General features: G+C 33.0%; 3 protein-coding genes and 1 pseudogene across 3 annotated transcripts; 1 reads left to right on the forward strand and 3 right to left on the reverse strand.

Annotated features, from left to right (window-relative positions):
• Positions 1–3,007: 3,007 nt before the first annotated feature.
• On the forward strand, positions 3,008–3,580 carry LOC133312259 (monothiol glutaredoxin-S1-like). The gene has a single exon (XM_061513438.1). It carries the CDS (start codon positions 3,081–3,083, stop codon positions 3,396–3,398), a length of 318 nt encoding a protein of 105 aa, XP_061369422.1. The 5' UTR covers positions 3,008–3,080; the 3' UTR covers positions 3,399–3,580.
• Positions 3,581–5,875: 2,295 nt separating this feature from the next.
• Positions 5,876–7,105, reverse strand: LOC133312256 (uncharacterized). The gene is made up of 2 exons (XM_061513435.1): positions 6,980–7,105; positions 5,876–6,330 (listed from the first exon to the last, which is right to left on the reverse strand). Exons 1-2 carry the CDS (start codon positions 7,030–7,032, stop codon positions 6,138–6,140), a joined length of 246 nt encoding a protein of 81 aa, XP_061369419.1. The 5' UTR covers positions 7,033–7,105; the 3' UTR covers positions 5,876–6,137.
• Positions 7,106–7,891: 786 nt separating this feature from the next.
• On the reverse strand, positions 7,892–10,839 carry LOC133312258 (BTB/POZ domain-containing protein At1g03010-like). The gene is made up of 4 exons (XM_061513437.1): positions 10,748–10,839; positions 9,911–9,977; positions 8,624–9,823; positions 7,892–8,434 (listed from the first exon to the last, which is right to left on the reverse strand). Exons 1-4 carry the CDS (start codon positions 10,837–10,839, stop codon positions 7,892–7,894), a joined length of 1,902 nt encoding a protein of 633 aa, XP_061369421.1.
• A 4,027-nt stretch (positions 10,840–14,866) lies between these two features.
• LOC133312211 (zinc finger CCCH domain-containing protein 32-like) lies at positions 14,867–19,968 on the reverse strand (annotated as a pseudogene).
• Positions 19,969–21,135: the final 1,167 nt, after the last annotated feature.

Raw genomic sequence — 21,135 nt, forward strand, 5'->3', positions numbered from 1 at the left:
ATGTAACCAAATATAACAAAGGAATCACTTTTTTTTTTTTTTTTTTCATATTTACATTCACATTTCTGCTGAAATAATGACAACATTTGCTGACATGGTGTACATGACCATAGTCGATTTAAATCAGGTAATAATGTTATTAATATCTGATGACATTTTTAACGATAATCAAGGGGAAAATCACCAAAAAGCATAAGCTCTATAGGCATGCAAAACGGCATATAGAAATGCTGCTCAAACTTTGCTAGTTATGTTTTTGTCACGTTTCTGATGTACCGATCTCACTGTTTAGAACAGAGTGACCTGTAAAATAGATTTTTACCTTTTCTTTATTATACTTTTGTGTAAGACAAAAAAAGAACACTTTGATATGTTTCTTATAACATGGGTCAACAAAAGATGCCCATAAACAATTATGGATCCTTATCCTTATATCACAATTATCTGAGATAATTTCTTTTTCTTTTTTCTTTTTTTGAATTATCCAACCCTTTTTATCTAGCGAGTTGCACCTCGTATTCCCACAAATTTTGGTTGAGTCGATTATAAGACTAATTAATCTGGAGTGTAGGGCGAGTCAGAGATAAAGTTATTTAAGCTCCTTTCAAAAATACTTTTGTCTATTGTATTTGAGAAAATATATCTTTTTTTTTTGGAGTTACCCAACCCTAATTATCTCTTTGAGACGAGTTGGCTCCCTCCGGTATCCCTACGAGCTTCGACTCTTTGAGCCGGCTATGGGACTAATCCGGAGTGCGGAGGAACAGTAATGGCTAAAGGTTCAGCCCCCTCCCCAAGAATGCATTCAGCGGGAATCGAACACATATCCAACTTCACTAACTCAGCGCCAAGTTACCAACTGAGCTGCACCCATTGGGTAGAAAATATATCTCTTATGTTACGTAAGATAATTTTTCTCATGCACGTACAAAAAAGTAGATAAGACCCACAAAAGAAAAAAAAAAAAAAAGAAAAAAGTGAGTTTCACCTTGTGTGTGTTGCATGAGACAATTTTGCCTCATGCAATATGAGAAAATATTCCCCTTATATTTGTTACCATTTTTATTTTGGCAACCATTAATAATTTTGTATTATAAGTAATTTAAATATGTATTAGTTACTTTTTATAAATTGTGACAACAAACAAAATGCAAATTATTATTTAATAACTTATAGTAAGAAGATTATTATATAAATATTAATATTTATGACTAGATTTACTTTCACTAGAGTATTTTGTTACAAAATACTCGTTAAAGAAAACTAATAAATAAGCCACTAGGAGTATAAAAAAAATTATAACTATTTTTTCCATTACATAATTATTTAAATTGAAATAAAATTCAAAACATGTAAATTAAAAAATATGCTTTGTTAGAAAAAAATGCTTAAAAAATTAAAATTATAAAAAGTATCTGTAATCAATTTTGGTAAAATTTAAAAATAAATTATTTTTTAAAATTATAAAGATGATATGCATAATTAGTTAAAATAAATAAATTTAATATTTAAAAAATTAAGAATGACATATCTTATTTTAAAAATAAAAAAATAAAAGTTTAAATCAATGTCAATGTAATGTATTCTAATTTAGTATATAAAAATAAAGTAGCTGAATTCCAAAACAAAACAAAAAAACAGAGAAAATTTTACTGTAAAGAAATTAAGAATATTAAAAATTAAGATTTAAAAAATATAAAAATAAAAATTATAAGCAGTTGATATATTTTTTTTTTTAAATGAAACTTTAACATAAAAAAGAAGAAGATAAAAGTAAATAATAATTTAATAGGAAACAAACGATGAATGCACGTGTCTTCTAGAATAAAATAAATTACAATTTTTCTCCGTAAAGAGTGAACTTTGTTTTACTGCACAGATGGAGGATAATTTCTCTGTGTATGTAATGTACTATGTAATAGTACAAAGTTCGGAACATCTTGTAATAGTACAAAGGATAATTTCTTGTGGGTATCTTTAGTACAAACTACAAAGTGCAAAGTGCAAACAACGGAAAATTCGGTGGAAACCCAAATGGTAGCGTTTTCTTTTCTCCATTTCATGTACGGCCATTATGTATATTTTCATTATATCAAGAGCCATCCATCTTATAGAAAACATTTAAAGCAAAATGCTATTATTATGCAGATTTTACCTTTAAATCAGCATCTGCCCCCCCACCCTTCCAGATAAAAAATCTCTCTTTCTCTCACCTTTCTACTCAGTATTTGGTATTTGAATTTGGTGCGAATCTTGTTAAGACATGAAAAGTTGTTACTTGCTACCCATTGGTTGATGAACCCACCTCCTCTTACTGACCAGATTCGCCGTGAAACACTTAATGCTAATGTTTTAATATGTTATTACGGAATAGTTTATATTTACAAAAATTTTGTTTACAAATTATACAATGTACTCCGGAAAATACACTACACACTTAAGTATTTGTATTCGCCGAAGTACATAGTGTAGTTTATAAAAATTTGTAAATATAACTCTACCTGATTACTAAATTCCATGTCTAAGAAAAAAGTTTGAGATGATTGATTACTTAAATTCCATCTAAGAAAAAAGTTTGAGATGATTTAGCATACTCTTGGAATAATTTTCCTAATGCTCATTGCAATTGAATGTACTAGTATTCTTAAGGTACTTGCAAATGACTATGCCTAACATAGCCAAGAACTTGGGTTGGATACATTCACTCACTCAACCATGATTGGCTCTGGAAAGAGCAATTTGGGAATCCATTAAATTTGCTGAATAGCTTCTTTTTTAACCTTCCAAAAGGAGTTAATTGGAAGAGTCATAATGGACTCATGTTACGAGCCATGCCAGTTTTGGGAATCCATTGATAACATAACTTTAACATTTATTCTTTTTTAGATGTTTATTCTTCTATGTGTGTGAAACTATCCAATCTCATCTACCAGAATAAACCATCTGCAACTGGTATAAATAGACCTCCTCTTGTCTCAAGTTTCACATAGTAAATCAAATCAAATTCTATACTTTCACTTAAACCATATAGTTACCCCCCCAACTCTTTCTCTAGTAACCCAATTATATATATTATAGCAATGGATGTGTTGGCAAATTTGACTGCTGACAAGCCAGTGGTGATCTTCAGCAAGAGCACTTGTTGCATGAGCCATACTGCAACAGCTCTCATACGCAGCTTTGGTTACTACCCTTCAGTCATTGAGGTTGACAAATTGCCAAATGGGTTGCAAGTAGAGAGGGCACTGGTCCAACTTGGTTGCCGCCCAAGCGTACCTGCAGTGTTCATAGGACAACAATTTATAGGTGGTACTGATGAACTCATAAAGCTCAACGTTCAAAACAAGCTTGCCCAATTGCTTTTAAATGCAAAAGCTATATTTATCTGGAGCAAGTAGCTATGAAAACTCATCACACAATGATCAATAAGGGGTTCTAATCTTCTCAAAGCTAGAGAACCATGAGGCGGTTTAGTAAAGAGCTTTTTCTAGCCATACTTGTATTCTCCACTCTTTTTGTCTTCTTTTTTTGTGTGGAGCAGAACTGTACTCTTTCTTTTGTATAATGCAAATAAAACTTTAACCATACTTGGCCATGTCATGTAATGCTCGCCTATTTAAAGAGAAATAATCAGATTTTAAGTTCTGTGGACAGCCATATATATAAGTGAGATTAATTAACAAAAATTTTTAGATGAATTCTATTAAATTCAGTGATGCTGTTTGTGCAATATGAAAGAGATGTATTAATCAATAATATGCAAATAAAACTACTCAAGTAACTGAACTCAAACATGGACAACATCACTCGATTCACATAAGAGATTAACAAACAAAAATACTATGATTAGTACGACTGGTTTGTAACATTTTACAGTGTTTAGATTTCACTGTTCAAAGAACGTATGTATAAGTATGTGTTTATAGTACTGTAAAATTATCTGAGTTACGTGAAACACTCATTTTTTCTGCACACTGAAATCATATACCACATCTTAAATCGATTACCTCTATCCAACATATTAAATGCATGTGTTTTTATTAGTCAACTAACCTACTATTACTAAAATGTTATTTTTGTGGATGCTTTATATTTTTAATTAGAAAGTTCTTCACCAAGAGTTATTAAATCTGAATGCTTTTTTACTAAAAGTCACTAAAAACAAATACAATTTTGTGAGAGTAATATGTCAACTGTTTTTTATGCAATGCATAAAAAAATTCAAGTAACCCAAGTGGTGTAGCAAAGAAGTTAAACACCAGTTTCTACAGAAAGATGCCCCTCATGCACCTCAATACTCCGATTTTGTTGTCGGTAGAGGAGCCAATATAGCACAACTTTCGCATACATGTTCCAGCTTTGTACGTGGGATATCCTAAGATATGAGAGACAGAGTTAGAGGGAATGAAAAGTAAAAAATAAAATATACACATCAATTTTCAAGCAGAAACAGTTGTCGAGGAATCCATAGTCCCCACTGTGATGCCAAGAACTGACCTCGCACTATTTTTCTGTCTTAGCTCTAAAACGCATATGCCAAGGTCCTTTTCATTTTTGTTTAGCAGGGGATGGTATATGCCAACAATAATGGAACGTGAAAAAATTATTGTTCTTATGCTTGAAAGAGTGCCTTTATAGCTTATATTTAGAGGAATTTGTTCCTTGGAAAATATATCATTTATCAGTTTAGTCCTGAAAATTTAAAGTCTCTATTTTTTTTTTATCCCTTCATTTAAATTAACTTTAAAAGCTTTTCTATAACCTTGTACAATTCAGTAAATTCAACTAATACAATTTGTTTTGTGAATCTTTCACATCACTTGGGTTTTCAATAGTAATATTTCATTTTAAATTATCTGTGTATATATCTATTTGAGATAAATTTTAAACACGGTTAAATTTTATATCTAATGATCAGATTTTCCACATAAGTTAGGCCTCTTAAAACACTTTAGGGAGCGTTTGGTACGGGAGGAATTTTTTTTATCCGGGAATCATGATTTTCAGGAAAATGATGGGAAAATGAGTTTTCTAAGAATGTTACCAAAAAATTGTTTGGTAGACTCACATATGCCCCAGAATATTGGGTTAATTTGGTTGATGCTGTGTTTAGTTGTATTAAATTTTTTCTTGCCATAGAAATATTAAAATATCACCTTCTGGATAGTATTCATAGATGGTTTTTAAAAAAAAAATTACACACAAAAGAAAATTCCGGAAAAATCAGATTTTCAGAAAAATTTTAAAAATTCTATATCAAACAATGCATTCTTATTTACCCAACCAAGGAATCACGGAAAAACAAAAAAAATCATGCTACCAAACGGGCTTCCAATGTATCATTATCATTTACAGGTCCAATGGAATTCATAGGTATAAGAAGAAACCCTGTCAAATAGAGATTTAGAGATCAAGTACTCGAGAATTTCTTTCCTCTTTCCTTAATAATTGATTTATGAATCCAAAATTTTCAATTGTATTTTTCAAGTGGTATTTTTTCTTATCTTACTATATTTTTGTATCAAAAACAGAAACTTAAGAAACTTAGGGAAGTGCTTTATAAATATATGTATAAAAAGAACATATTTCATTCAGCTTCTTTATGTCCCCTATAACTAGTTATTTCGGTTTTCTACTGGCGATTTTAAGTGCACTTTTGACGTGTTTGTTTTACATCGTTTCTTATTAATGCTGACACCCTACAGGAGCACAGAGCATACAAAAGCAAGATTAATGATTCTCGTCGCCTACACGGTTGAATTAGAATCAATAGCAATGTGTACCAGCCTGGACAACAACAACAACAAAAAAAAAAAAAAAAAGTCCCTCCATATGGTGATTAGAGTAAACATAATCAATGACAAGTTTACCAAAGTTCAGATATTATTAACTCATGTCATGCAAATTATCATCAAGTTACCAGCATTTACAATATGTTCCATCTCAACAAGTCTGAACAAATAGGCACAGCATCTCATCACAAATGAGTAACGAAAGTAATTTGCACCTTCAATTTAAAATTGGAAGGCAGCACTAAAATTTGGAAGATTTCAAAATAAAAGTTTCCTCAGAGATTTTGTCAAAGTTGTTCTATCTAACTTACAAGAGCTGCTAATATGGGCACAACAGGAATTCCTTCACTTGTGAATATAGTCTTTTAAAATATGATTTTTGTCCTCCAAAATTGCATTTGTTCTCCAATTGGCCACTGCTTTAGAGACCGTAGCATTAGCCTTATGAATCTCCTCAGCAGAAAACTTATGCTCTATGATTCCCAAGGGTCCAGGCTGCAATACCTTCACCACAGTTTCCATCTCTAGCTCAAGCTGTCTGTCAGAAACAGAAAGAAATCTTGCATAAAAATTTTTTTTTAAAAAAAGAAGAAGAAGAAAAGACTGCCCAATTTTAACAAATTGCTTTGCATTCCACTACTATTACCTAATTGTTAGAGAAATATAATAAAAAACCATTAAATCACGAATTCAATCATGGTCGCTTCTCATTCTATCCCTAAATAATTAAATATTATGAAATTTCTTCTCTCAGTTAGCATTGTCCAATGAGCTCTTGTGCAATGGGATGTGCAAGAGAAATATACTACAAAACCATTAAAGCAATGTTCAACTAAACAACTTAAACTTTTGAGTTAAAATGGTTATTTACGCTAACTTTATATTTGCTTTTCTAGAGCCACTGGAAATACAAGGAAAGTCTACAACATTGATTTGAATCAGGGCATGTGATGAACCCAAACATGTATCATGAATTATGATTGGGGGGGTGGGTGGTGTGTTAAACTTGTTTGATTATTGCAACATATGTTCAAAAAACCTACATTTCAATTTCAATTTCAAAATGCTTAAAACAGAAGAAAACCCTAACATACTTTTCAGCGGAAGAAAAGAAAAAGAAAAAGCAATAAGCAAAGAAATAAAACAAGAAATGATACATTATAATAATGGAGAGCGCCATGGGTTACCTGATTAGCCCAGAAAAGGGTAACGAACTTCGTAACCCTGCAAAAGACACCATCCTTCACCCTCAACACTGGTTACACTGCCACACACGTAGAATCCAAATCCAAACACTTTGTTAAGGTCGATACGACGTCGTATGTATCTTTGGGCATGGAGGACGGACACACAAAGTGATTCAATTATGGGCTGAACATGGACTGGGCTCGTCTGACAGACTGGCCCATTATATAAGGATATACGGGCCTCTGCTCTAAGTCTGTTCAATGGCAAATAAATAATGGGTTTTATATTTCTTATATGATAAAATTATTTCATATATACACAAAAAATGTGTAGGACCTATATAGAGTTGTGTGAAAGAGAAAATGGAGAAAAAAAATATGGGTCCATACACTTTTATGTGCGTGTAGGAAATAAAATTATCTCGTATAACATGAGAGATATTAAACTTATAGATAATTTGATGTAATTAAAATTATTTGTTACATACGAAGTGATATATACCTAAATATTCTGTGGTGAAGATAACATTATCACACATAAAAACGGAGAGGAAAATAATTAGTACAAGTTTCTAGTCATTATATCACATTATAAAATGGTCTTTCTGCATTGTTTCTTTTATAATACTTTCCCTCTTGTTTTTTTTTTTTCTCATTCCTTAGGTATCTCTTAATGAGTTGTATCTTAAAAATTATCTTAAAAGGCCTTACTCAAGTGATAACAAATTCTTCAGGGGTGCTAATTTGCAGCGAAAATTTTTAGGACTATCTACTAATTCAGATGATGATACATTGATACCAGTTTAATTGGACATAAAATTGTTGACTGGAAAATAGACACAATCACGCCATGCATTATGCTTATGCATACTATACATATATTGTGGCTTTATATTACAAATTTTAATATAGTTATGAAACTGAGTGGCGTCTTCGCTTTGGAAAAGGGAACCGATTTTCTGAAGCAGTTTTGCCACCAATTGGCTTTATAATAGTGTTTATCCGGAATAGAGCATTGAGCTTGCTTAGTTTTTTGGTGAATGATTTGAAGAGCTTATTGCCAGTGTGGGACTTCACAAGCTGCTGCTTCATAGAAACATGGTCTTTCTCCAAATCATTGAGCCTCATTCTCATTCTTGCAACTTCAAGCTTCAGCTCTCGGTTCTCTCTTCTTACGGATGCATAGTTATCTCTTGGGGAAATTGCTCCACTTGCTGCACCACTTCCTGAACGTTGAGGGAATTGACCCTGAACCCCTCCAAAGAAGAATTGATTGTGTCCTCCGTTCATGGCATTGCGAAGCCTTATTTGCTCCAAGTAAAGAACTTGCACTGCCATCTGCACTGGTAGCCTTTCATTTTGTGCTGCATGGCTGCATGCTTCTTCACACAGTTTCTGACAATCAATGGTTTTGCAGAGACGGTAACGCTCTGAGTCCTTCATATTTGGATGAACCTATATAATAAAGAAAGGAAACAACAGTTACAGATTTATTAGAGAAATATAATATAAAACTATAAATATCACCTTCATTTAATAGCTTAAAGTTTTTTTTTTTGTTGTTGAATTGGTTCTTTACAAGATTGGTAACTGAAACTAGCAACAAGGAAGATAGTTTACTTGCATGGAATTGTGATTTCTCACCTTAAGGAAGATATCAACAGCTCTATAGAGTCCATCACTTACAATACGTGCATGATCTGGAAGTAGTTCTGCAAGTGCTATGAATTTTGATGGCAACAAGTTTGAGTCCAGTGCTACTTCAGCTAGATAATTGTCTAGTAATTTGGATACCTTTAGAATTGAGCTTTGTTTTGGAGATTCAGGACTGTCGAAGTCATATACCATTTGGCTTTCATCTCTGAAGTGACCATCTTCATCATCATCCTCATCATTCAAGTTCAGAAAAATAGAAAAGATCCTCAAGATTGAATCTGTATCATACATTGTGCTATGGGAGTTTTTAGGTGAATTTGTTGGAAAAAGGATGTCTTCAAGAATTGCCTGGTCAAGCTGTAGACCAATTCGTCTCTCCAAATCAGATCTACAAGGAATTGATGCTGATGCTGCTATTGCTGCTTTTAGTAAACATGAGAGAAAAGCAATTGGAACCGGACTTTTTTTTGATTGAGTTGGGAGTAAACCAACTATGGTTTCAACAATGACCCTTTGTTTCTTCTGCAATTCTATGTCAAGTAAACTTCCTTTGACCATTTGGGGGTCCCTAACAGCAACTCCCTGAAGACAATTATGTGCATAGTTTATCAGAATTTTGCTGATCATATCTTGTCTTAGTCCCTTTGACTTCATAACAGATATAACTCTTTGGAAGAAATCAAGATTAAGAACATTGAAAGACTTTCCCCACCAATCTGAGGGTGTTTCTGGTTCCATGATTGATATGGTTTTAGAAGGGAAAGTGTGGTCAAGTTTTAGCAAGCCAGAGGTAAGTTGCTCTTTGCAAGCGTTATTTGCAATTGCATTGATTAGCCTGCTAACAAGGTTCATTTCTTCTGACATGGGGAGAAGAGTCTCACAACAGTGAAGAACAAATATCGTGCTTGATATATTAGGGAGCACTGTATCCTTTAGATATGCTTCAGCTCTGGTCTCCAAGTTTTTTTCTGCAAATTCTTCTGTCATTTCTAGAAAATGAGCTGTGCAATGTAGCATAGCAACATTTGAGAGGGTAAACTCAACATGAATTCCATAGCAGAATTTGGCAGCTAGCTCAAAAGCTTCCACACCACCCGGCACACTTTGGAGACTAATGCGTGAAGCTTTTGAATCCTTTGCTTCTGAAAGCAGCTTCCGAATTCTTCCACTCCGAGAAACGAGAGGAAACTGTGGGAAAAAAAATTGCAAAACGCTTAAAGAAAACCAACCATGCTGAATGTTTGCCCAATCAGAATAGCAGCTTGTTTCCTTTACCTTGTGAAGTGCAAAGGTTGATGCTCCTACTTCGATGACAAGATCACTAGAGACATCAGATATTGGCCTGCAAAAAAAAAATCTAGCTGAATCATTATATGACAGAGACATGAATATTTCAATATGAATCAAAAACTGCAGGTACACATATTACCAAAATGAAATTATCAGAGACCGTGAAAGAGCCTCTAGTTGCATGTATTTTAAATTTAATGTACCAAATGAAGCTCAATTAATGTGTTTTGTACATCACAAACCAAAAGACAATTTAATCTTCTTAGATGAGAATGACCCCATCACAATAAATTCAGAATTTGGGTGAGAGTCTAAATAAGCTGTACAGCAAATAACATGGTTACATGAGAATTGAACATTAATTGAGAAACAAACATTAATTGGACAGGCTTTACTGTCTCTTTCCCATAGTCGGTGAGCTCCTATTACATCTTCTCCGCCCTCTAAAAAAGCACTAGAATAATTGACAGACAAACATTACTTATCATTCACAAGATGGAAAGAAAATAAATGGCTGAAAGATTACCATGGAGCACTAGATTCCGAATATGTGGTCAAATGTAATAAGATAAAAAACACTTAATAAGTCTCTGAAAATAACTGTACAAGAAATTTTTTTAATAAAATGGAATATATATAAACCATTAGTCCATTAGATCAATCTCTTGAATTGTATTCATTTTCATTGAATCCTTTTTGCATTTTTTTCATTTTACATCAGACAAGGAAAAAAAAATCCACACTCGTTAATTAATTTAAATGCAACATGTGATTGCAATCAACACTAAATGCAGCAAAACATGTTAAGAACTAGAAGGTTACCATTCAGTGGCGTGTCTTATGCTTGAACTTGGACGAAAGGTCCTTTTCCCTGAAATGCTTGGCTTCAATTCACCAACAGTTACAACTCCCATGATCTCTCCACCAAACGTCTCAAATTGAGATAATTCTGAAGCACCAACCCCCACTAAGGAATTCTCACACTGCCAGTGATGTGAATATATATATATGTTAACAATTTCATGTCAGTTAAACAAAACTATATGTTTCTCTTTCTTCTTCTGACAGATTCTGTGTTGAGGACCACTTCTTCAGCCTCTTCCTTCACTGTCAGTGGAAAGTTGAAGTGAAGTGAAAGTCACATGAACCCATCCATGCAGGCTTAAAGGATGGAGATGACTTTGAAACATACTTTATAATATGAACTTAATCTCATAATCAAGGCAAATGCAGGTGTGCTTACACTTTTCGGTGAAAGGTGGTGAATAAGTGGACTTTGCTTTTTCTTTACATGGTATTTGTTTTATGAAACTGCAGGAGTAGCAGTAGTGCTTTTGTTAATTGTAATAATGGCTAGCTAAAGCTACCCACATAAAGACTATAGCATAAAATAACTACATATATTATGTGTAAAGCTAGCTAAAGTTGGAATTAAAAGGATGAGTTGGATTGCATGTTATAATGACAACCATGGTAGTAAACTAGATCAACTCAAATACATTTATAAATTTAAATGCTGAAAAATTAGCATGTTTCAATCTCTAATACAAGCTTCCAATCCCATTAATTAAAAGTCAATTTCTTAAGGCCTAGATTTAGGAGCAAGTAGCTCATATGTTTTGAAACCACGCACAAAATCTCTTTTTATTTGATGAACCAATTCTCCAAAAAAAAAAAAAATTACATATATATTTTTAATACAATTGGGCAAATTTTTTGAATTTGAAGTATGAACAATGTAAAAAATTTACTTACTTTGTGCTAAGAAAATTTTCTCTCTAATGGGTCTCGTCATATCCCATTATTTTTTTTTTTCTCATTATAATAGAATTCACTTATATTTATATGAATGTGGTAAAAATACTTTTTCCGTTTAATAAATATCAGCTCATGATATAGGCACTAAAGTGGTTATCACAGTTACTCAATGTGACAACTGTTGGAAGAATCATGATCATTGACTGCGTCTGCGTCGATCTGGTAGCCATCATGATGAGACCATTAATTTCATTCGTTGAATGCCTCAGCAGAGAGCATTTTCTGTACATCTGTAGACATTTGGATACAAAAAATATTTTTCTCTTCTTTTCATAAAACATAACAGTCATTTTTAATTTTTTATTGGATAGATGCACTGAGTAAATAGTATAACAGTAGTACCATAGATATTTTCCAGTAATAGTCCGGTAGGTAATCACCATAATTTAAGATTTTTTTTTTCCTTACTTTATTTTATTTCCTGTGCATATTAGAAGTTATTACATATACATGTTTCAAGAAAGATATGCATAATTAATTATAAATAAACATACATAAATTAAGAACCAACTTAATATTAATATTAATTTTTTATAAAACAGGCATCAATTATGTTCAAGCATCATTAAATAATTTCTCTTTATTGTATTCCATTGGTTAACTTTGTTTCTAGAATGTGTCGAATTATTTGAACCAATATTCCAATAGTACACAGGCTTTACAGCCAACAACAACAACCCATCCTCCTTCCAAGAAATATGAACAGTTTGCAGGTGGTCCTACTCCTATGTAATTCTGTATTTTGTTCCTGTCAAACTGCGGAGAACTGCAACCAGCTTTACACCTAAATGGTAAAAGATACTTTTTTTTTTTTTGGGTAAGCATGGTAAAGGAGACTTAAATGATTATAATTCCTGTTCCTTTCCTCTTTCATGTCAATGCTGCTCCCTTGTTATCTACTTAGCCCCTACTTTTTTTTTTCTTTCTTCTTATGTGAGAAGGGAAAAAAAAAAGAATTTCTTTTATATATATATATATATATATATATATATATTTTTTTTTTTTTTTTTTTTTCTCTACTGAAGGGTTTTTTTGTTTGATAGGATATAAATTTGATGATTTATCTATATTTGATTAGCAGGAGCAGGACAAGACACAGGCAATGCAGATTCTTGTAACGAGTCTGGAGACATAGGAATCACATATGCATTATTTCGTGCCAATTTTGTCTTGCATTTCATTAATAATAAAATCATTCATATCAAGGACACTATTCTTTTTTCCCTTTTTTAATACTTAAAAAGTACTTTATTCTGAAGTTCATGAAAATTGAAAACTAATGGCTCTATCATAAAGCGTATACTAATAAAGTTGAGAGTTTTTTTATTTCTTAAAATATCCCCTCTATTATATAAAGTGAAAGACTAATTTTACGACATTAAATGCTAAAGTTGAGAATATTTGTTATCCTGTTCAATTATATTTTATTTAAAATATTCTTCTTCCTTTTTGTTCATTAATTAAATACTCTAAATAAATTATTTAAAATTAATTAAATTAAAGTAACTACATATTTCAAAGGAAAAAAAAAAGTATCTAATGTTACTTTAGATAACTTTGTCTAATGTTCATTGAAACGACGTCGTTTTGGAGTTGAAAAATAAAAAAATTAGAATGATAAAGACTATTATAACTCTGAAATAAATTAAAATTACAAAAATACCATGATTTCTATTCCAAAACGACGTCATTTCGATGAACATTAGATAAAATTATTTAAAGTAACTTTAAAAAAAATAAACCCTATTTCAAATTAGTAAAACATGCTCTCTTAAAGTCTAGGTACATATTATGAAGGGAAATATAAGAATCATGTTGCAGGAATGTCACTGTTCATTCTTGCAGCAAGGATCCGCTTCCGTATCTTAAGGATACGGCGTCGTATCCTGATTTTGGTCTGACTTTTTTTTTTTAAGCGTAGAACTCACACTTGATTTGTGTATGCAAAAAAATACTCTAATCATGTCACATGACAAAAAGCGAACTCTATTATGAAATGGATGTGTAAATAATCAATTATGGGCTTTGCTTCATTTAAAAAGATATAATTGGTTTAGCTCAAAGTTGTAATATATTAAGGTGTTTTATTTACACAGGATGCAGGCTAACTTCAATCAAATCCCATTCACCATTATCAATTTAAATCCAAGTACTATGAACTTTAGTTTTTGTATGGTTGAATCATCTATCTTCGCTTTTGGAACATAAAAACTTGAAAAACATTATTGTCTACGGCAGCCATAAAATTGGGAGCGAACAAATGGGACAGCCACAGCTAAAAAATAGTTTTTTTATTTTATTAAATCTTCTTTCACATATTGGGATGAAAGATGCTACATATCATTAGTGCAGGTGGGGAAAGGAGGTGACAAGTCATCATGATTTGCAGTAAACATTTGACCCCACCCTTTTAAAAATTTTGGGGAATGGGGTCACAGACTATAATTCCACATTGCATCGCCAATATGAGTCAAATACGTGACAGACTAGTGGATATGCAGCTAACCTTGTATTCCACAATTATGTAACAATTATATAACTATGCTGATAAAGAACATGCACATGAGACATGTCACTAAGATTGGGAAAAGAAAAGAGAGAAAAAGTTTATAAAATCTACTCATTTTGTAGAAAATAAATTTATGTAGCAAAACTAAAAATATTAAGCCTAACTTAATTGTGGCTATTTGTAAGAAAACAAATACGGTCGTTTTCAGAATTTTTATATTAGAAGAAGAATTGAACATTACGTCTCTTGATTATGGAAGAGTATAATCAGTTGACTGTAACATTTTTATTTATTTTTTTAAAAAAATAAGGTTATGCTATATAATATGAAACTTTTTCCACACGAGTATAACCTAGTTCGCACCTATGAGAACCTTTGTGTACAACTCACAAATAAATTTTCACGCAAAAGAGCATTACTAAAAAAATGAAGTTCTGAGATTATAAAATTTTTTAAAGAAAATTATTTGCTTAAATCTGTTAGAAGTATAGCTGAATTGCAAATGGATTTAGAACTAGGATGACTCACAATCCGGCAGACTTGACATAAATCAAGAAAATAATATTCGAAACGGAGGAAGGAAAGACCATATATTGATATAAAGTTTTCTATTGAAGCTTATTCAATATATAATCAGATGAGATGACATAAAGAGAATGACCTAGTGTAGGTTAAACTAGATTGGATGGTGATTTATAAACAGTGAGGAAGAAACTTGAAGCAGTTGCCACTAAATATTTCATTGGGACTATAAACAGAAGCAATGGAGGCTTCTTAAATCACATCCAATGATAGTCATTTTTTAATTAACTATCCTTAATCAACGTATCTCACCACGTTGTCTGGTGCTTCGCCTACAGCTTAGGGGGGAAGAACTCTGACTTGAGAGTTGCACATCAGATAGTGATACAGATCCATCTTGTGAAAAAATTAAACTGACAGAAGTAATGGAACTATTCCAGAAGAAGGCATTCTGGTTGAAAAGGATTCCTTTTTGAACCCTGACATCAATTCAGGCAGAAGCTCTGAGGATGTTAATGAAGGAGCCAGGGTAGACAGCAAAGACCCAACTGGGTAGGGAGTAACTGGTATATCAATCAGGGAAGACGTTGATTGACCGTATCTCATAGGCCCCAAAGGATGGTCAAATTTGCATGTGGAGCCAAACTTGCAATGCCCATTTTGCAAATAAAATGCACAAGGTTGTACCCCCTGTTTTCTAGCAAAGGAATTGATTAAGAAAAATTCCCAAAAGAAAGCACATCAATTATAATGCTGAATATAATGCAGAGAGAAGTAACTAGTAACTTAGATTATGAACACAACACCAACAATACTGACAGTAACATGTAGTATTAAACATGCTCTTACTAATCTCCAACGAGGTATGATAACCTGTTTGAATGCAAATGCAATGAATCAATCAGATTTTAAAATCTTGTTCAAAACAAATTTGTCTACAATCCCATTACAGTATGATGAAAAGAAACCTAATATTCTGGATTTGTATGGCCATAATGAGAAAGGAGCGAGTATGAAGCAGAAAGCAGCAAACCCACTATGTAATACTGTAAGAAACAAAGAAATTACTAATAATTACAAGGTAATTATCATGCATTACCATAAGAACGAAATGTAAGACTGTTCAAAGAATTGACTTGTCAAAGTGAAACAGTCAACAATTAAATTAGGAATAAATAAATAGAAAAATCCTACAATGAAGACCAGAATGCTTACATATGTTCTTTCTATTTCAAATTTTCTAAGTATATTAAACGGACTACAAAAGCTCAATTAAGGTTATTTTTTACATTCCGATATATGCATGCCGCATTTCTTCTTTCACTTCTCACAAAATTAACACTTCAAATATTACTAACTATTTTAATCAGCTGCCTATCTATAAACACCAGTATAAGTGCATGTTTGGTTTCAATTTTCACATAAAAATTGATTTTTTTTCCCTTTACAAAAGCTATCTCAGTAAAAAAAAAAATTAAGCTGTTTTGAACAAAAAATAACTTAATCCAAACATGCACTAAATGAGGGGGAAAACAAAGATATGAATTGATATGTCAAGCTGTAAAAGCCGTAATTAACAATTAAATAAAATAGTAAATTACAAAATGATTTCATCTTATGTTGTTCAAGACCATTATTTTTGTTTCTTGGATAGTTGACGTCTCAAACTACTGTTGCAGACAGAGAAGACTTTCGAACCATAAACTATCACAGCACTTGATTCCCAGTACTTATGCAGTCCGTATTGACCCTAGTGCAACTTAGGTCAGTTTATAAATTAAATGCAAAGCAGGGGCACTCAATACCCTCACGACCTTATCCATTGAAAGAGAAACTTGTTTAGACTCCATACTAATATTGGTTTCTTTTTTTGGTAGAAAATATTGGTTTCTGAATAAGTAGTAAGTCCTAGTGGTGTGCCTTGAGCAGAATACATGTATCTATTTACACATACATGTATATGTATATGTATATGTAGGAAACATCTGTCTGATACGTAAAAAACTTATGCAACGTTCAAAAGAAAATAAGAGAAAATTTTAAAAGTAACTTCTTGATTTGCAAACCTGCATCCTTTTTTGTATGTAAGTAATGGTCAATGTCTGGGAATTTAGTGTGTGTCTGTGCTGTCCAGAATCACTGAGAAGTGATCCTCTATCACACTGGCAAAAATCAGATGATACAAGAAGGAAAACACTCTTACTGAGTATCTATTAATTAACATCTTCACTTTATCAAACAGCCACTAAAAATGGTAAGCGATGTTTTTGCATCCAGACACTAGGTGCCAACTAAGCTTTTCTTCTGCATGTGTTTTACTTGTCTCAAACAAACTGCTAACATAGAAGCTTCAAGAAAAGAAAGAAAATTATTTACTTTAACAAGTTCTCCAAATCTTATGCATGTTTTACCCTCAAATACAGAAAATGGTCAATAAAAAGGGAGAACAGAATAAATCCCTTAAATTTCATGATCAGCTTACAGTACATACAAAGCCAATTACTTTGCTAATTATCCTGGAGAGGAATGAAACAAATGTTCAGGGGGAAAATTATTGTAGAACCAAGGTAAGTACAAATTTTCTTTCAGGGCAATAATATATCTGAGCCTGGATCTACAGAATTAATAGCTAATCAGACGACTCAGAAAACACTTAGCTGCAAGTCTTCAGTTCATTCCAGGGCAAAAGAGTAGATTAAGCAAATAAGTCATTCAGCCTACAACTGTAACATCGCCACGCACGAAACAACAAAAAAAGTTGAATTATTTGCATAATCAAGTTTATAAAATATGCATATTACAAAAAATCTCATTGCTGTTGACTGCTGGTTCAGTTACAGGTTGTCCAGTAATAAATGGCTAAGGTATGAATAACCAATTTACGGAAACAAATTCTAACTTTAAAGTACCATATAACATGAGATTTCATTTCATTATATCTAAGGGAGTTGGACAGTAACACAAAAGAATCAAATCAAATGAGTAACTATACTCACCGGACGCAGAGGAAGACCAGAGGGACTGAGAAGAGGCCGTGGCACAACCCTGTCCTGAGGATGATGATATCGACAAGCTAAACCAAATTTACAGTCCCCTGTTCTCAGATAGTATTGGCATTCAGGTTCACCAGGTCTTTCAGGAAACACTTGTTCCTTCTGGCTACTGCCTGAAGGACCAGTAGAAGAGGGCAGAGGAGTGTATGGTCTAGCAAAAGCTGATGTTGATGAAGACAACTGGGTCACTCCGTATAGAGGAGTAGCCCCGACAGCAGGTTGAGCACCAGGAGATAACACAGGACTTACGGGTGCCTGCACTATTTTAACAACACCACAACAAAGTAACTACTCAAGCAAAGAAAAAAGAACTGATTTCTGCAATATTTCAAAGGAAATATATTTCTCTCTCACCGAATAAGGACTCCATCCAGGAAATGGAACAACCCCTGGGGAAAGAAGTACAGGACCATAAGCGCCCTGTACGTATGAACCAGGTAATATAGGAGGCCTAGCCACTCTCAAGTTTGTAGATGCTCCCCCATACTGGTCAGGCAGAGGGATCGTAGGAGACTGCACCTGTTGATAAAATTGAGGTGCAGAAGTTGGCAATGATGTGCCAGCAGGTTGAGGATGATGGAATTTACAAGTTATACCAAATTTGCACTGCCCCGTTTTCAAATAGTAGGAGCATTCTTTCTCACCCTGTTGCAAAAAAAAAAAAAAAAAAGGACTTTTAGTTTAACCATTGCATAATTTGTTTCACATGTCACTTACAAGAGAGAATGAAAATGCCAAGAGGAATCAAACCAGCCGTAGTGGGTATCCATAAATATTTGGCGGAGCTTGGCTCAAAGATCCACCTCCATGTTTCGGATGATGGAATTTACAGGATGCACCAAATTTACATGTTCCGGTTTTTAAATAATACTGCTCATAGGAAGAGATATATAATCAGCATAACCAGAAGACAATCATTTAAATTATAATGTAAAGATTCCAATAAAGACGGGGGCAAAAAAAAAATGGAAAGATGAGCAGACATTGAAGAAATAATAAAAAAACTATACCTGACAGGGAGGTTCCCCAACTCGTTCTGGGTAATCCCCTGTAGCTCTTACAGCTGCAGCAACCTGATCAGTAATATTTACACACTTAAAAAATCATATTTATCGTAATAAGATGAAAATGAAATATTAGCCATCTACATTCGTCATGGATTTATGCAATTCAAAACAAATTTATCCACTCAACTTGATATTCATCATTTGAAGGACCACTCACCATTCCTTTAAAAATTACAACTTAACATTATTAAAAAAAAAGGGGGAGTAAAGAAATGCTCGTTAAAATAAAAAATAAAAACCGCAATAAATTACCAAAAGAAAAAGTGAACTATCGAATATGAACCTTTTAAAAACAGTGTATAATAAGTAAGAATGATATAAATACAACAGCAATGGGAGACACTTCCATCGAACCTAATGCATATATTCTTAAAACGATGGAAAGGGTTACCGCAGCACGATCACGAGGATGATTGTAACGACATCTGCTACCATATCCACAGAACCCGGTCCGCATGTAATACACACAATTGGCGACACCGAGTCGCTCCGGGTACAATTCGCTGCTACCTAGCGTCAAATGCCACATCGATTCTGCACCACGACACAAATTAAGCCAAAACCCCCAAACCTAACTTCCACATTAAGGAAACCCTAACAGCGTCACACCAAAAGAAAGAAAGAAAAAAACGGAAAATTCGACACTAAATGATAACGAAGTACAGAGATTGAGGTGGGGGAACACCTTCGAGACCAGTATCGCCGCCCGGTGAGTTCCATTCGGGTTGATTCCCCGGGTTCGACCCATTCCACGCCGGGTTCCGTCCGTACAACTCCATGAAAACGGTTTTTTTTGGGGGGGTGTTTCTGTACAAGTTAGAGAGTTTTACAGGAGCGAGAAGGGGGGACGTGTGTGTTTTTGTTTTTGTTTTTTTTCTTTACAAGGATTTTGGAGTATTCTAGAATGTTCTGGAATAAGATCGGATAGGTTGTCTTCTTCTCGTGGCTGGGTTAGCGTCGCGAATCCGAGAGACAGAGATGGGTTTTCAGTCACTGTAACGGAGCATGTGTCTATGTGCGCTCTTTCCTTCTCTCTCTCTAGGACTGTACGGTCTGGTGTAGGCTTTTCAGCTCTATTTTCTCTTTCTTTTTTTTAACAAAAAATAATAAAATAAAATAAAATAAATTTATGTGCGCTGCCTGCCAAATGGCGCACCTGGAAAATGTAAATATTATTATGAGAATAGTTTTAAAGGGGAACGGTCTTGGGGGAAAATGGATAAGTGCCGACAACCCTCCTTGTTGAAATGACGTGACTGTCCCTTCGGGTTTTAGCGTATAATGATGGAAACAAGAGATTGGGTAAGTGGAATGTGTGCGATCACTGCGATGTGACAAAAAATAGGCTTTGCTTAGCTATTACACCTTCCAAGGGGAATGTATGGGTCAAATTAGTCATTTCAACTTTCAGTCGGGCACTTGGTCTTTTCCAGTTGTACTGCCCTAGAGTTGGAAAAAATTACAAGCCATTAGTATTGATATATTGATAAGGGATTTAAACGTGAATTTTATTTCTCTTGTCACATAAAAAAATTATCTCTTACTCTTATTTTGATTTCTGTGTTCTGATTTTTTCTTTTTTCTCTTTTAAAAAATAAAGTGAGTCCCACAATTTTTATTGTAAAAGTATAAGAAAAGATTTATCTTATGTGACATAAGAAAAATAAAACTCCGAATTAATTGTATTATGTATTTATTCCTACTTGTATAAAAAAATAAAAATTACAACGGCAATAAAAATCTCGCAAGTCAATTCTAAACACAATCTGTGTATTTCAGAATTTGATAGTTTTTTTTTTCTCCTCTTCGTACAAGGGGAGAGCCCTAAACTTGGATTTGCGTGTTTTGATGTCGTCGTATTTCGAGTTGAAGTGATGTAATGTAATTATTTACACAAGTGACTTTTTCTGCCTCTCCTTGCACATGGTTAATCAGTTTTCATTTTTTGAGGGAAAAAAAACAATTAAAATGATGATATGATCAATTTATATTAATATAAAAATAATAAGTATAATTTACAAAAAAAAATAATAATAATAATAAGTATATGTTTAGGAGATTTTTTTTTATTTTTTCTCTCCTTATAAATATAAGTTAGGTCAAACGTATTTTTATAAAAAATATCATTATGAAAAAAAAGTCAAATGTATTTTTATAAAAAATATTATTATAAAAAGTTTTTTTTATAATAATAAAAAAGTTAAAACTCTCACACGGTATTCTTTTTTTAAATGTATGTAA

The sequence above is a fragment of the Gastrolobium bilobum genome, unplaced genomic scaffold (genome assembly GCF_033153095.1).
Source record: "Gastrolobium bilobum isolate Gb01-03AN ecotype WA unplaced genomic scaffold, APGP_CSIRO_Gbil_v1 utg6685, whole genome shotgun sequence".
Taxonomy (NCBI): domain Eukaryota; kingdom Viridiplantae; phylum Streptophyta; class Magnoliopsida; order Fabales; family Fabaceae; genus Gastrolobium; species Gastrolobium bilobum.